A 17,422-nucleotide genomic window follows, 5' to 3' on the forward strand; every position below is an offset into this window, starting at 1 on the left:
GTGATGGTTAAACCACAGCTCCCAGGGTTCTGGGGTGAGAAACACACTTCAAATGTTTGGTGTGTACACACCAACATATAACAACGGAATTCTCTACTTGCCTACTCAGAAGTAAGCCCCAGCAAGTTCTCAGAGACTTACTCCCAAGTAGGTAAGTGTAGGATTTCAGTCTGAATAACTCAGATTGCATTCCCTCAGCGCTTGCTTTCCAGCTCACTACTTAGTCAGTTTCACTAATCAAGGCTATCACAGCAAATTCCTCTCTCCGCAGAAATCCGTCTCCGTGAGGTTGATTTAGGTCTTTGCTGTTTTCTGCCAAGTGAGCTCCTCCTTCTATGTTATAGATTAGAAGAGAACAACATCTTTCAGGCAATACATTGTGCAGAACAGAACATGCCCGTCTTGGAACATAATTACGGAAGAACAATATCAAGGTCATTGCAGCTTCTTTCACTTTATCGTGTGATCTAATGGCACTGCAAAAAATAAACCAAAAATTTTTTTTGGGTGTGTGTGTTTTTTTGTAAAAAATGCAGCTAAAGGGCATGTTAGCTCTTGCACTGATCCTCTCAGGGACAATTCAAAAAGAAAAAGGGAAGACAGGAAAATGTCTTCAGGTAAAATACACCTTAGAGGAGACCATGATGGATAAAGTGTTCCCATTCATAAAGCCAGCTGCTTGCTCACTTTATGCTTACTCTTTGCTACCTCTCCTACATCTCCTTTAAATAGAAATAAGGGTGCAATTAGACATGACAAGGAAGATCCACAACCAGAATTTTCTAGAGTTCAGCCACCAACCCACTGGTAGTGGTGGAGGGTCAGGTTGGGGCCATGGCGTTTGCGGGGGTGGCAACTTAACTCTTTCCCCTTATACCATTTTCCTGATGAAAACTGCAGTTTCCCCTGTGAAGGGGAAACAAGAGAAAATGTACCACTGCAGAATGCATGTACGAACATTTCCAGTCTGAATTCACGGTGGTGGTGTTTATTGTTAACTGATAATAGGGGAAACCAGCTTTTCTGTGCTTCTGTTGCCATTTATTGCTTTATACTCTTTAGTTTTATTAATACAGGAGCAGCTGGTATGGAGAGGTCTGGTGTCCTGTGACAGTCCTTGCCACTTTCATGAATGGTGCAGGGGTAAAGGTAGGTGGCGCTCCATAGATGCACTGACAGAGCCAATCAGGTGCATCCACCAATGAGCTTAGGGAGTCCTGACCTCACCACCACCCTGTCCTGCCCCATCTTGGTAAGTGTGAGCAATTCTCATGCCCACCCCAGACCCTCCTGTATTAACGGAGCGACTGTTTCAAATGTCTTCTCGTTCTCGTTCTCTGCTCAGATCTCAATCTGATAGAGCATTCTTCAACATCAACTTCATTGGACTGGTCATGTTGTTCGGATGCCTGATTATCATCTTCCAAAGCAACTACCCTATTCCCAGCTTAAGAATGGAAAGCAAAATATCGGTGGACAACAAAAGAGGTTTAAAGACGCTCTCAAGGCAAATCTTAAAAAATGTAGTATAAGCACTGATCGCTGGGAAACACTGGCGTGCGAGCGCTCCAGTTGGAGAACAGCCTTTACCCAAGGTGTCATGGAAGAACGAACTCAGGGCGAAAAGGAGAAACGAGCTAAGAGGAAGGCACGTTTGGGAAACCTTCACCGTGATCTACTTCCACCTGGAAATCTATGTCCCCACTGTGGAAGGGAGTGTGGATCCAGAATTGGCCTCCGCAGTCACTTACGGACTCACTGTTAAGACTGTGTTCATGGAAGACAATCTTGTTCGGCTACGAGTGATCGCCAAAGAAGAAAGAAGGAGAGAGTTGTAAATATTTTCATAAAAGGAAGTTATAAGCCACCCCTGTGAGCAGATGCAAGCAAACAGATGTGAAAACGCCACAGGGAGTTATCTTTGGCATGGTGAACATTGGATAAGACACACGAGGAAGATCGGCACCATCCATTCAAAGCACGTTCAACACACAGTTAATGCACGTGGCTTCCCTCAAATAAACCTGGGAACTGTAGTTTGTAACGGGTTCTGGGAATTGTAGCTCCGTGAGGGGAAAGTGACAGTTCTAGGCCACTAGGGAGGATTCATGTGTTTGAAATAGGTGCTGAACGTGCTTTAAATTGTGTCATATATAACTCAGTCTACTCATCTTCTGGAATAGGTTTTGAATGGGACCAAGCCTGGAGGCTGGCTGCCAACTCATTACTTACAGACTTGAGATTTCCTAAAATTATTCAATCCAATAGTCACTTCTCCTCACCCCACCCTAAATCAAGGTATCATGTCCTCACCACCTTCGTTGCTGTTTTTCTGAATGCATCTTGATAAAGTAAGGTTGGTGAGAGGGAGGTCAGCACTGTGACTGCTCTACACATGTGCAAACATTTTACAGCAGGAATGTGCTACCAACTTGCTGTGCTCCAGATGTCACTGAACCACATCTCCCACCATCCTTTACCACTGGCGGTGCTGGCTGGGGCTAATGGGAGTCCCAACAACATCTGGGCAGCTACAATTCCCCACCCTTGCTGCAGAAAGAGAATGTGTGTCCCTCTCCAGCAACTGTCCAAGCTTTCTTAGGGAGGCCTATCACACTGGAGAAACCTCTCCACATTAGACTTCCTGTTTGCTGCGGCCATCGGAAAAGAAGTGCAGAATAGCCCCTAGGGGAATTCCGAGCGGGGTTTTTTAGAGGTCTCGCAAGGTGGACATGTGAGAAAATGAAATAGTTCTGGGAACAGATTTATAATGAATTGAAAAAGATATTTAAATACACTTTCCCGAAAAAGCCGGAAGCTTTCTTGCTAGGCTTGATGGGAGAGGGAAATAGAAAAAGCCGATCAAAGGTTATTTATGTATGCTACGACTGCTGCCAGAACTTTGTTAGCCCAAAAATGGAAAGTACCAGAATTACCAACAATAGAGGAGTGGCAGACGAAGATGGTTGATTATGCGGAACTAGCAAAACTGACCTGTAGAATCCGAAATCAGGAGGAAGCAAAATTCCAAAAAGATTGGAGTAAATTTGCGGAGTACATAAATAATAACTGTAGAAATCTGAAGACTCTGGCAGGACTGAAATAAATCTTACGATGTGGGTAGGATTGGATACAACAAGAAACTGTGGAAAAGTAACTGACATAAGAAAACCTGTTGAAGTGAGGGAAGGAAGTCCATGCTCAGCAGAGCTTGGGGAAAGAATGTGGGTAAATGATTGTTGAAGTTTACTGTATTTTGTTTGTTTGTATTAAATGAAACACCAATAAAAAGCATTTTTTAAAAAAGAGAAACTTCACCACATTCTGAGGACATATAAAGTCAGCGTTAATCAAAACAGTCATCGCAAGAGAGGCTTAATATTCACCTGGGGGGAAAAGCTGCGTCTCTCGTATGTAGAAGCAGACAAGAGCCATGGTATGAAGGTATGAGAGGCGCTCCTTCTCTTCCTCCAAGATGGGCAGAAGGGAGCGCAGATTCTGCAGCTCAGCGTTGATCTGATCCCGGCGAGCCTTGGAAGCACCTTTAGTTGACCTGATGACCAAGAGTTGCAAGAGATGAGACCACTTGGCAGTTTACTCAGCACGGCCCCACAAAGTTCCTGCAACACTCCCAACATATGAGACAGTTTGATTCACATGACTGCCCCCAATTTTCATACAATAAAGAGGTCTTGTGAAACTGTAGCTCCAACATAAGACTGCAAGTTGATTCCGCCCCCCCCCCGAAACATACAGAGGCCATGAATTTGCCACAGTTCATGAGGAAGAGGGGTTGACTGTTGAAGCACTCTGAGAATTGTAGCTCTGTGAGAGGAATAGAAGAAGAAGAAGAAGAAGAAGAAGAAGAAGAAGAAGAAGAAGAAGAAGAAGAAGAAGAGGAGTTTGGATTTGATATCCCGCTTTATCACTACCCGAAGGAGTCTCAAAGCGGCTAACATTCTCCTTTCCCTTCCTCCCCCACAACAAACACTCTATAGGGTGAGTGGGGCTGAGAGACTTCATAGAAATGTGACTGGCCCAAGGTCACCCAGCAGCTTCATGTGGAGGAGCGGAGACGCGAACCCGGTTCCCCAGATTACGAGCCCACTGCTCTTAACCACTACACCGCACTGGCTCATAGGGGTCTCCTAGCACGCTTAACCAAACTACAGTTCCCAGGCTGCTTTAACTGTATAGTGCAGATGGGATCCTAATCTCCACTGCCATTTTGATTTAGTTAAATAAAAAAAATCACCTCAGTTTTACATGGGTGATATACCTTATGCATAGGGATAGACATCTGACAACTTGGGTTCTCCTCACTTTCCCATTTTTCCAATCTCAAATTCAGTTCTTCACATTTCTGCAGCAATGTATGATTTTTTCCCCTCATAAGAATTCACCAGCATTTTTGTATATTTGGCAGTTTGCCTCAGTACAATGCATTATTTTCCCCAAGGCAATGCATTTTTACACATACACACAGTCTGCATTTTCATACACATTGGTTGAAGAGCTGCCCTGCCACTTTTAGAGAAGTGTGAAATTTGAAGAAGAGCTGTGTTTCCATCTGAGCACTGGTTTGAGAACAAATTAGGTAGCTTCTCGTTCATTTAAAAGCTAATGGAATCGAATTCATCGTAGATCTCTCCTTGTAAGTGCATCCCATGTGGTGCAAGCGGGAATAATCCATTTTAGGAGAAAAGCTTCAGAACTAAGCAAGTTCCCTTTCATACAACCAGTGTTTCACTATATGATGCCCCAAATCGTTCCCCACTGGAAACAACAAATGAGGTAAAATATTATTATGACAACTTTGCCTTTTAAAATTTAGAAGGCAAAGTTGTCAAAAGAATGTTTTACCTCACTTAAGGGGACAAAGAGAATAATTCCTCGCACAGGAGCATTTCACAGTGGTGCGAACAGCAACTATTCCAGATGGGTTTATAACTTAAGGCTCAGTGAACGGCACAGTAGGAGACTTTTTCTGAAAATGAAAACTCTCCCCAATGTATATGATTTCTCACTGAAGAGACAATTTCACCAGCATTCAGACACATAATGGGCCCAAAGTGACTGTGCTAAACTGTTCAAGAGAGACCATTTCAGGCCTGTGTGATTCAGGCTTAATTTTCCCTGACATGGTAAATCTCAGTCTTGGATGTTCCGCTTCATACTTCAGGTGGACTGAATGCTCCTCTATAAAAAAACCCCCAACAACCCAAAATCCATCCATAAAGGAAGCCAGATGCCAGAGAGAAGGATTCTATCCCAGCTTCCTTCTTGACCTGCTACTTTTCTACATGCAGGGCATTTTTCTGAATGGAGATGTGTTCAGCTGTGTGAGATTTCACTGAGATCCAGCTCCAAAGGCCTTCTGGCGGTTACCTCAGTATAAAAAGTGAGGTTACAGGGAACCAGGCAGAGGGCCTTCTCTGTAGCGGCACCTGCCCTGTGGAACACCCTCCCATCAGACGTCAAGGAAATAAACAACTATCTGACTTTTAGAAGACATCTGAAGGGAAGTTTTAATTTTTTTTAATGTCTTACTGTGTTTCAAGTTGTCAGAAGCCGCCCAGAGTGGCAGGGGCAACCAAGTCAGATGGGTGGCATTTATTATTATTATTATTATTATTATTATTATTATTATTACTCCAATCTGAAGTGATACAGCTCCAGCCTTTCAACTAAGATCAAGTGTGAAGAGATACAGGTTACCCCAGGTTTAACAGTTTGGTAGCAACCAGGCCTCAGAGGCAACTGTTGGACTGAGGGAAAATCACTTGTAGTTTGCCAAGCAGTTGGTTTGCATAGGGTTACATAGGACTTTCCAAAAGACAGGGACAGCCTGAGACCTTTTGCTTCCTGAGGCGAAGAACAAGATGGCAGCCCCTCACATTCCATGTACGGAAACTCACTAGACTGGCTGTTGAATCTTATTTCAACAATGCGATGGGACAGCATCTTCCTACACAGCCTGAGGGGCAACAAGCTAGCTTAGGGGGAGCAGGGCAGGTAGGGGGCAAACACCACTCTGCTGTATTTCACTGCCACTTCTCCCCCCTCAGTATCTGCCACCTGAGGCAATGGCCTCACTCTGACTAAAAGCAGGGCCGGCCCTAGCAAAAGACAAAGGTGCATACTGGATAAAAAATATTGGAGGGTGTCAAGTGTCCACATCAGTGCCTCATATTCCCCTCAGTCCCTGGCAACTAGGATGACACCTTATCATGTGGCTGGGCCTTATCCATCCATGTGGGGAACCGCTTTAAAATGTTAAGCCCCTCTGTGGAGCTACCACCACACAAAGGGGTTTTTTGGCACCCATTTCACATCAGGAAGGTGAGGAGGGTGCTAACTTTTAGATCATTCCTTAGGTTGGGCATCTAGAATTCTGCTCATCGATGATGAATTCTTTGGATGGCCTTGAGCAAGCCATTCTCTGTCAGCTTCAGTGCCTTCTGAGTATAAAACAGGAATATTAATGATCATTCTGTGCTGTAAGGTATGAATTATAGGGTGTTTTTCTTAATGCTCTGCACACTTAACAGTGGCAGAGAAAAATTGCATTAGTCACAGTTCTGACTTAACAGCACAACCCACTGCAGGTTTACTCAAAGGTAAGTCCCAGTGCCTTCAGTGGTGTCGATCCCATGTTGCTGCGGCTGCCATCCTAAATGCTATGACAGAGGTTTTTACGTGCAGGAAAGAGAGAAAGCTTTGTTCAAGGCTTACAGCAATACAGGTCAGGCTACAGGTTCAGATTGCTACAAACAGAGTCTGAGAACAGCATCAGGAGTCTGAGGCCAGATAATATCTGTGGAGATGTCTCAACAAATGGTCATCCTTCTCCTGCCAGCGATACTCCCTCTGTGAGCCTGGTGTGCTTGAAGGAATATGCTTTTCCAAGGGGCACAGTCTGTTCCCAACAGCAGAGGTGGTACTGAGTTCCTGATGGCAGGATGGAGGCTGAGTTCCCTTGACTCCTCTTCCATCAGTTGACTTAGGTGGAGCAATGCATGCAAATGTTACCTTTGTAGAGTAGATTAGTTTCTGCAGAGACCTGCACACCTTTCTGTGTCCTTCAACTAGGCAAAGGAATGGTAGAAGGCACCATCTGGGGAACCCTCAAGGGAAGGAGGCTCAGAGCCCAGAGATTGGTGGTGGGACAACGTTGAGAGGTCAGAGGGAGAAGACTGGGAAGAGGAGGAGGTGGAAGCTGAAGAGGTAACAGGGCTCAGTGAGCTGGGAGAGTCTGTGGCAGAGAGCAGTTCAGAATCAGAGGCGGAAGCTGAAGAACTGGATGTGGGAGGCCAAGAGTGTCACGGCTAAAAATTGGCCACTGTTTCTTTAATGCTAAAAGAACTAAGTCAGCCTGAGTCAGTGGCCTACAATGACTCATGCAACCTTTCACCAAATGGTACCTGTATATATAGAGTGGTCAGTGTTAGTGTGTGGTGTGGGTTGGTTGGATGGTAGAAAGCTGGTTGCGTTTGGTGTGTGTAAAAGCTGTCGGTCGTGGTTGGAGAAGAAGACTTTTAAAGAATAAAAGCAGCAATACTCTGCAAGAATACTCTTTCTCAAAGACTCTTTTGTGCCAACTAAGGTCTGAAGACTAGGCAAAGGAGTAAAAAGGAGGTCAGAACCTTTCCCTTTTCAAAACACTGACAAAGAGGCAGAGATGAGTCAGACTAGTGAAGAAGCATGGGTGTCTCCCCCTTCTGCTGCGATGAGATCCCCTCCCCTCGATCTCCCAGAACCAGAAGAGGCATGAAACAGGCAGAGCAGGGAAAGGCTGCAAGCAGGCGCAGTCTCTGATTGCTTGGAAAAAACGTAGGAGAGGAGGAAACGTAGATGGCTGTGGGAAGGCAAGGACCTTCAGTCTCAGCAACTGCTTCATGGAGGGCAAGACGGAGATAAGTTGCTGTGCTCATTAGGCCTGACACCCCACCATGTTTGTGACACTTGTTGTTTTTTTGCTAGCAAAGAGTTAACTCCAACCTGCTGGATGTGATTTACTGCTGGCTCGCTTCTGACAGCAAGCAAGAGGCATTATCAGAGTTCAAGGACACATTCCAGCCAGGCAAAAACACCCCAGGAAGGTGCAAAGCAGGGCTGGTGTGGGGTTTGGCCTGTGGAGAGGGTGTGTGGCTGAAGATGGAAAGACCCAAGTGCCAGAAAGAGAGCTTTGCAGGGCCGCATTTGGCCCCTGGGCCTACAGTTCCCCATGCCTGGCTAAGGAATGGAATGTAGCAGCCTGGATTTCTGCTCAACCTGAAGTTGGTGTAGAACAGCAACCATATTAAGCAGGGGAACAGATGCAGATGGGGGCAGAAGGACTCCTGTTTTTTCATAGTTGTGCAAAAGAAGGGATCTGAGTACCATATTTTTCGCTCTCTAAGACGCACCAGACCATAAGACGCACCTAGTTTTTGGAGGAGGAAAACAAGAAAAAAAATATTCTGAATCCCAGAAGCCAGAACAGCAAGAGGGATTGCTGCGCAGCGAGAGCAGCGATCCCTCTTGCTGTTCTGGCTTCTGGGATAGCTGCGCAGCCTGCATTCGCTCCATAAGACGCACACACATTTCCCCTTACTTTATAGGAGGGGAAAAGTGAGTCTTATAGAGCAAAAAATACGGTATGTGCAGTTTTCATGGAGGGAGGAGTAAAGGAGTAGTCTGTGACTATGAAATCAGGGATCTGTGGTCCTCCAGATGCTGACCACTGATTCCCACAGGCAGGTTGGCCAATGGGCACATCTGGAGGGTCACAGGTGCTTCCCCATCTCAGAAACAAAGATTCTGCCCTCCTTTGTATCGGACCATCCACAATTCATCCAGAGACAGAAAGCATCTTTTGACTAGGACCATGCTTCAGTTTTGCTTTTGCTTTTTTAAAGAAAGCCATTACTACTTTTTAGCTGGCTAAACCCTGTTTTCTTTTGTTTGTTTTGCATTACTTCTCTCTCTCTCTCTCTCTCTCTCTCTCTCTCTCTCTCTCTCTCCTTTTTTCTTTTTGCAAAGGAGCCCCAGGGAGAGCTTAGAAAAAGGGTAATCAATAAGGAAACAGCAGCATTAGAGATCAGGAGGGAGAAAAGAGCAGATGGATTCGGGGGGAATTCTGTGCTGCTGAAAGTGGACCATTCAGCATAGAAATTCAATATGCACTTCAGTTATTGTATGTGATGGTTCCCATGACAACCGCCGCGCAGCCATGCGAGGCATTCAGCTGTGCAAAGGGGCTGGAAGCTGGCAGACAGGCGTCAGCACTCCCATCTCTTGGAGCTGGGAACTTTAAAGAACTGGTGGTGCAGAGTAGACTCATCTCCCCAGAGGCCAGTGCTAAAAAAAAGGGATAAGCTGCCTTATCTCAAGTTGGACTATAGGCCCACCTAGCTCAGTACTGTCTTTCCCCCAAACAGGTGCCCCTCAGATGCTGCTGGACTACAACTCCCATCAGCCCCAGCCAGCAGGACCAATGGTCAAGAAGGATGGTAGCTGTGGTCCAAAACACCTGGAGGTCACAAGGTTGGCGGGAGGCTAGTCTATGCAGACAGAGAGTGGCTCTCCAGAGCTTCAGAAAGGTGTCTTACCTGCAGATGCCAGGGATTGGACCTGGACAGGTACAGTGAGCTATAGAGCCACTGAGCTATGGCCCTTCCCTCACCACTGTGTTTAAACCAAAGTACAGTGGTACCTCTGGTTACAAACTTAATTTGTTCCGGAGGTCCGTTCTTAAGCTGAAACCGTTCCTACCCTGAGGCACGCTTTCACTAACCGGGCCTCCCGCTGCACGAGGCATGCAATTTCTGTTTGCAACCAGGAGCAGCTACTTCCGGGTTAGCGGAGCTCATAACCTGAGGTGTTTGTAACCAGAGGTACCACTGTACTGGTTTTGCTCCACCAAAGTTAATCCAAGCACTTTCCTGCTTTGAACAGTTTGTTTTGATTGTAAGCTTGAGGGCAGGGACGTGTGCACTTTGGTGTAGATGTAGCCCCAGCACACTTGACTTTTTTTGTTTTTTGTTTTAGAAATGATCAGTAGAAGAATAACCATGAACTCCCCTTATTCTGCCCAGCCAATCAACTTCCTTCTCCTAAGGGTATTTGTCCTGGTGGTCACTAGGGGACTACGCAGCCTCGTCTATCTGATGTAGAAATGTGTCCTATGGGGCAACACTTATAGCACAATCCTAAGCGTGCTGATTCAGAAGTAAATCCCACTGAATTCAGTGGGCCTTACTCCCCAGTTGCAACATTTAGGATTGCAGATTTCAATTAATATTGAGCACTGAGGAAAGGAGAGAGGAGCTTTTGCTGGTAACGCCCAAAATTTGTTCTTGGATCTTCAGGTTTTGTGGAAGAAAAGACTCTCAGCGGCTAATAATGATTGTATTACATATGCTGTATAGCACAATAATATAACATACACTCACACACAACTTAAATAGCCTTGGGAAAATGTGTATATAACATGCATGTATTTGATCGTGCATCCGTATCTGTGAATTATTGTTCACACACATACAGACACATTTTTACTTGAATGTTGGTGGGGAAGGAACTTTAAAGATTTGAGAACTGAATAACAGGTAAATAAGCAGGTTATAAGAGGCTCAAGTGTGACATGGATCTCTCTAGGCTACATTCACACTATAGATAAAAACACTACGATACTGCTTTAAACATTCATGGCATCCCCCAAAGAATTCTGGGAGCTGTAGTTTGTTTAAGGCTGCTGAGGGTAATAGGAGACTCCTTATTTCCCTCAGAGAGCTACAATTTCTAGAGTTCTCTGTGAAAAGAAATAGATTGTTAACACACTCTGAGAACTGTAGTTCTGTGAAGGGAATAGGGTTCTCTTAACCAGTGCTTTTTTTCTGAGGGGACGCATACCCTTAAACATTTTGTGATTCTAAGTTTGGCCTCACTGAGGGACAGTATTTCAATATGAGTAGGAAAATGAGAGTACCCCAAAACATTATTTTTTGGGGGGAAAGCACTGCTCTTAACAACACTTAGCACCCTAAACAAACTGCAGCTCCCAGAATCCTTTGAGGGAAGCCATAGCTGTTTAAAGCAGGGACCACAGTGCTTTAAATGTATGGCATGAATATAGCAGAATGAGGTCCACATCATACTTGAGCTTCTCCCCTAGAAGACTCTCCAGCAGATGTTCTTCCAGCCAGTCCTTCAGGGAAGAGGATTTCATGCCTCCCACTTTACAATTCTGCTGGAAATGCTTTCATGTGCAACCTGGAGATAGATAGGACCCGCAGCTTCCGTCTGGAGTCTGGCCATGTAAACATTTGCAGCCTCAATGATTCATTGGTTAGTGGGACCAGGACAGCCTCTGCCAGTTGACGGTGCTGCCACAGGTGACAGGTCTGGTTTGGCATTGGCTGAACCGCTCCGGTTTGCTCTCTGCTCTGCTGCTGGCATCTAGCGTTGAGCACATCTCCTGTCCCAGCAGAGGAAGCAAGTGCTTTGCAGATGCTTCGGAACAGCTGTGCTGCTAACCCTAAAATATTGTCAGGAACTAATGGTGTTTACTCACTGAGCGTCAGCTGCTGGCTACAGAAAGAATACCAGCAACGCTCCAGCCACAGAAAGCCTTAGCGCAGGGATGGGGAACCTGTGGCTCTCCAGGTCTTGTTGGACTCCAACTCCCATCAACCAGCATGGCCAATTGTCAGTGGGAGTTGGAGTCCGGCAACAACTGGAAGGTTGCAGAGGTTCCATATCCCTGCCATAACAGATGCATACCTTCCAGCATCCGAGTGGTCCCAACTGGGACGCTTGTTTTTGGTGCTCCTGCAGGAGCCAGCTGACTTGTGCAAGACAAAAAAACAAGCAGCTTTTGGTCCAGTGCTTGGCACAAGGCAGCTGACTAGTGCCAGAGCTCCAGACCCAAAAATGGGACATTCTGGGATCCAATCAGAAGCCGGGAATGGTTTCTGTAATCCCCACTTAAATTGGGAACAGTTGAGCAGCAGGCAGATTGGATGCTGGTTTGGAACGAAGAGACTCTTACAGTGCAATCCTAGGTATACAGTGGTACCTCTGGTTGCAAACGGGATCCGTTCTGGAGGCCCGTTCGCAACATGAAAAGCCAGCAACCTGAAGCGCCGTACGATCTGGTGGTTGTGCGCATGCGTAAAGCGCGATTTAGCGCTTCTGCGCATGCGCGAGCAGCGAAACCCAGAAGTAACCCTTTCCGGTACTTCTGGGTCGCCGTGGGATGCAACCTGAAAAAAACGTATCATGAAGCAAACGTCATGAGGTATGACTGTATTTACTTGGAAGTTGCTCCACGTCCCCCTGACTCCCTCCTTTGGCAATCTGCACAGAATTTTTGCTTAATGGTTGCCATTAATTTGATTTTAATTATTTTTTATAATGAAATGTTTTTAGAATGTTGTGTTATTTTATTGTTGTTAGCTGCCCTGAACCCGGCTTTGGCTGGGGAGGGCGGGATATAAATAAAAAAATTATTATTATTATTATTATTATTATTATTAAGTCTGCAGAGCTGTGTGCCTCAGCTGATTAGTTTAAGTAGTTAAATTTATTAAATTTGGACACAAAGCAGGAAAACCGGTACAGTGGTGCCCCGCAAGACGAATGCCTCGTAAGATGGAAAACCCGCTAGGCGAAAGGGTTTTCCGTTTTGGAGGTGCTTCGCAAAACGAATTTCCTATGGGCTTGCTTCGCAAGACGAAAATGTATTGCGAGTTCATGTGGTTTCCCCCCCTTTATCCCCCCTTTTCCCCAAGCCGCTAAGCCGCTTATCAGCTGATCCTAAACCGCTAAGCCGCTAAACAGCTGATCCACTAAGCCGCTAAACAGCTGATCCGCTAAGCCGCTTAACAGCTGATCGCTAAGCCGCTAAGCCGCTAATGGGCTTGCTTCGCAAGACGAAGAGACTCGCGGAACGGACTCTTTTTGTCTTGCGAGGCACCACTGTAGTTCTAAAGGGGAACAGCAGCATTATTTTTAGATGGTGTGCGCATGTATAGGAGGATTTTTGCACCAAGAAGGTTGACTGGAGGCAGTTGGTTCTTCGCCCGCCCTGCCCGCAATGTAGACTCAGGTAGGGAAAGAGAGCAGGATCGTCTCTAACCTGAATGGCTTTGTGGTCCTGATCTCCCGCCTGGAGGCTGATGCAGTTGGGCATCTCGAGATGCAGCTCTCTGTCCTGATTGGCTTGCAGCAGTTTTCACACAAGATGGTCATCGTTCTGGAAAAGCGATGGAAACACTGAGAGGAGGGAGGGAGTCCTGGGGTTGTGTCCAAGGCCATGCTAAGTCATAGTTCTGTCAGGTAAAGGATTATCACTAGCGCAGTACTTTCACCTGGCCACAGCCCAGACCAAACTGGTACCATCCTAGCTCCTTTTTTTTTTTTTTAAGTGGGAAGTTCAATAATAGGGTTCTCGTATAACATCTAGTTTGCTGCTGAGCTCATGTGAACACGAAAACAAAATGGACTACTATGGATATTGTTAGATTTTGATATTGGTAAAGGTAAAGGGACCCCTGACCATTAGGTCCAGTTGCGGACGACTCTGGGGTTGCGCGCTCATCTCGCTCTATAGGCTGAGGGAGCCGGCGTTTGTTTGCAGACAGCTTCCAGGTCATGTGGCCAGCATGACTAAGCCGCTTCTGGCAAACCAGAGCAGCGCACGGAAACACCGTTTACCTTCCCGCCAGAGCAGTACATATTTATCTACTTGCACTTTGACGTGCTTTCAAACTGCTAGGTTGGCAGGAGCAGGGATCGAACAATGGGAGCTGACCTTCTGATCGGCAAGTCCTAGGCTCTGTGGTTTAACCCACAGCGCTACCCGCGTCCCTTTGATATTGGTAGAGCCTGTGTAAACAAAAGTGAAGCTTTCGTTATGCCATTGAGAATTGTCATTGGGGGCTGTGAAGGGGAGGAAAGCATTGAGCTACGTGCAGCAGCCCTGATAAAAATCCACCGCTGTTTTGGTAATAACAACAACCTGATCAATGCCAGAGCATCAAATGGTTTACAAAATATTTAAAAACCAGTTTAAAATATGCAATAAAATGACCCCATCAAAATATATGGACATACAGATAGCAAATTTAAATGGGTGTCCGTAAAAGCGCAGACTCCTTCTGAAGATCGTTCCTCATGTTGCCTAAAGGGCACTGTTTGGGCACAAGAGAGAAAGGTTTCAAGGCTTTGCAGAAGTACAAAGAGAACCTTAAAGGGAGGGGAAAGACTTTTAAGCAAACAGCAGGAGGCAGAGAACCTCCAACAGCCCAATGAGGACTGAGCATGCTTAGTGCCAATGGAACACTGTTTGTTGCGGGACACGAATGGAAAATTGTAGCGGGAGGAGTAATGGAGTATCCTGGGAAAGGGCATGGCTGACTGGCTGGAGCCCAGGACAGTTCACACTGCAAAGTTTGGCACCAAGCCAAGTTTATTTTTTTATTTTTTGAATTTATATACTGCCCTATACCTGGAGGTCTCAGGGCGGTTCACAGAAAAGACCAACATAAAAACCGCAATATATATATACTAAAAATAAAAACAGCAACCCAATAACACACACACACACCCTCAAAAAAGAGGCACATTTTTAAAAAGGGCATAGGATGTCAATCAGATCAACCAAAGGCCTGGTTAAAAAGGAACTATTTGTTTTATTTATTGGATTTATATATGTTGCTAACTATAAAAAGCAAAACACAAACCAGAGATGTATCTTCAGATGATGTGTTTAGCATTGTGTTCTACTTTGGCTCTTAGTTATTTATTATATTGGGATTTAATATATTTACCATTAATATGTTATGAGAACAATGGCTTACTAAGACTACATCTGTACATTGCTTAATTCTTCAGTGACGACTGAGCAGTGACTTTGGTCACCTCCACACAAATCATTTAAATTACACTTAAAGCACACGGCTTTCCCCAAAGAATTATGGGAACAGAAGTTTACCCTTAAGGAATACAGTTCCCAGCATTCCTAATAAACTACAGTTCCCAGAATCCTTGGAGGGAAGCCATGTTCTTTAAATGTATGTTGTGGTTTTTCTGCCTCTTTTATGAATTGGAAACAAACTTTCTACCCTGACCTCTATCTGTGTTGGAGCATGACACCAGCATTAAATTTTCACTACCCAGCATCAAATTTTCAGTAGCCAGCATCAATCTTTTAGAGGCCGGCACTGTATAGGGATGGGAATAGGACTGCCAAAACTCTATAGGAACCAGCTTCAAAAGTTTTTGATGCATATAATTTTCCCACCCCGATCATGCTTGCTGCCCAAAGTCTTGCATCAGGAGAAAAACTGCCCTCCTTCAAAGACAAAGGGACACTGGAGACTGAAGCAATGGAAGTTGAGCAGTACATTCAGGAGGTCAGGGGAAGAGGGTTTTTTAAAATGAGGAATACATCCGGAAATCTATTCCTAGAACGCTCCGACACATCCAAGAAGCTAATTTGTAAAAAGGGCTCAGCTGCAGAATTCAGTGCCAGAGGTCAACATGTAAACAGAATATAAAGAGACCCTTGAGCATGCACCGAGTGCCTTTCCTACGCTGCCAAACAACCACAGCCAGCCCTTAAGTATCTGGGATTAGAGGCAAGGGCTTCTGAGGGCAAAGAGATTAACATGCAGACAGACTTCAGTCTCTGCATCTTTGAATTAAAAAATGAAGGCTGTGTACACACCATGCATTTAAAGCATCTTTAAAACATATAGCTCCTCCAAGCCCCAGGAACTATAGTTGACCCACCACAGGCCTATGATTACAAGCACCCTTAACAAACTACAGATCGCATAATTATTATTTGGGTGGGGGTGTCATGTGCTTTGAATGTACAGCATGTACGCAGCCTGGGGCTGTGTACTATAACTTTGAAGCACATTTAAATTCCTGTTTCCCCCTCAAATGATTCTGGACACTTGTTTAGACCTCACAACTCCCCGCAACCCTTAACAAACTACAGCTTGCAGAGTTCCTTGGAGGGGCGGGCGGGAATGTGCTTCAAAGGTACAGGAAGACACGCAGCTTACATGTGAGCAAATCGCACGGAACCAGAGCAAGGATGAGGAACCAGAGGCCTTCTAGATGTTGCGGGCGGACTACAACTCCCATCAGCTCCAGCCAGCATGGCCCCAATGGTCAAGCATGATGGGAGTCAGAGTCCAACCACATCTGGAGAGCCAAAACTGATCCTGCAATGGTCCCAGCCTCTTTCCTGGTGCAGATGGAAAAAAACTAAGCCAGCGCAACCTGACCCTTCCATGCATCTGGATCACAAGAGCCAGGGGGCAACTGGATCCAAAATTAGCTGCATCAGTGCGCCCTGCGCTTCAATGTCTCTGCTGTCCACTGGGTGGTACTCCTGGTAATGAATTGATAGGGAGCTGTTCAGGGTCACAAGCCAGTCTTATTGCTTGGCAGTGACTGGGCTAGAATTAGGGCGACTCAGCTGAATCCAAGTGCTAAGCCCCAGGCGGCTGCAAGACAGCTGGATTCGCCACCTCCTTAGGGTAGCAAACTAATAATAATAATAATAATAATAATAATAATAATAATAATAATAATGACATACAAGATCTGGTCAGATCTGGCCCAACCATCCCCTAAAAGGACTTCTTACCTCTTTCCTCTCTCTGTCTGGGTCTGAACTCGCTGACCCCTTGTTCTCAAGAACGCCTTCCTTTTGTAGTCACCCCCTCCTGGGGAGGTGGGGGGGGGGGGAGAGGGGCCGTCAGGCCAAACGGGGGATAAAATTACCTCTTGTGACGCAATTCTAAACATCTCTGCGCTATTTTTAGAAAGCAGGCTTCTAAAAATAGCCTGACTACCACCCCACAGCCTGCTTGTTGTAATCTGATAGGGGAAGCAATAAAGGGAGGCTCTGGCTCTTTAAAGCCGGCTTGTCATCTCAGCAGGGAATTGGGGTTACGGGTGGGGGTGGGGGGGTCACTCCCAGTGGAGGAGGATTATCCTCACTTTGAGTCACAGTGATGTCGCTGATGAAGGGGATGCGGTGATGCCCTTAAGAGCTGCTAGCTATATGGGATTCTCCAAGCAGAAAACTAAACGATTCAGGAGCAAGCGCAATAACAAAACTTAGCAATTGCAACATGTTGTAAAAAGCGTTTCACGTATGTTATCTCTGTCCTCCTTACAAGCAATCCTGCAAGGTAGGCGAATATTACTGTCCTCATAGATTGCAGGGAACTGAAGCTGAGCACATATAAACGAATGTACTGCGATGGACCCACGGCTTCTCCTAGCTAAACTACCAGGCTCAGAAAATCCTGCTAGTGGCCCTGAGGGCGAGAGAGATCAACGAGTTGCCCAAGGCCTCTGAGTGAGTTTGTGGCAGAGGCAAGATCTTCATCCGAAGACCACAGCGAAATGC

General features: G+C 45.7%; 1 protein-coding gene across 5 annotated transcripts in view; it reads right to left on the bottom strand.

Moving 5' to 3' along the window:
- The window catches only part of LOC310702591 (uncharacterized protein), a 35,724-nt gene extending 19,055 nt beyond the window's left edge, over positions 1–16,669 (bottom strand). The window contains exons 1-3 of one of the 5 annotated variants that reach the window (XM_083494397.1): positions 16,652–16,669; positions 13,124–13,240; positions 3,387–3,553 (exon numbers count right to left, since the gene is read on the bottom strand). In XM_083494397.1, the coding sequence (XP_083350523.1) occupies positions 3,387–3,553; positions 13,124–13,236 (280 nt within the window). In that variant the 5' untranslated portion in view covers positions 13,237–13,240; positions 16,652–16,669. Of the gene's footprint in view, positions 1–3,386; positions 3,554–3,680; positions 3,727–5,855; positions 6,164–11,557; positions 11,863–13,123; positions 13,241–14,100; positions 14,118–16,651 lie in introns of those variants that run through there. The other 4 variants (XM_083494396.1, XM_083494400.1, XM_083494401.1 and 1 more) reach the window with 4 other exon arrangements.
- Between the last annotated feature and the right edge of the window lie 753 nt (positions 16,670–17,422).

The sequence above is a fragment of the Podarcis liolepis genome (assembly GCF_965112155.1).
Source record: "Podarcis liolepis genome assembly, chromosome: 3".
Classification (NCBI taxonomy): Eukaryota; Metazoa; Chordata; class Lepidosauria; order Squamata; family Lacertidae; genus Podarcis; species Podarcis liolepis.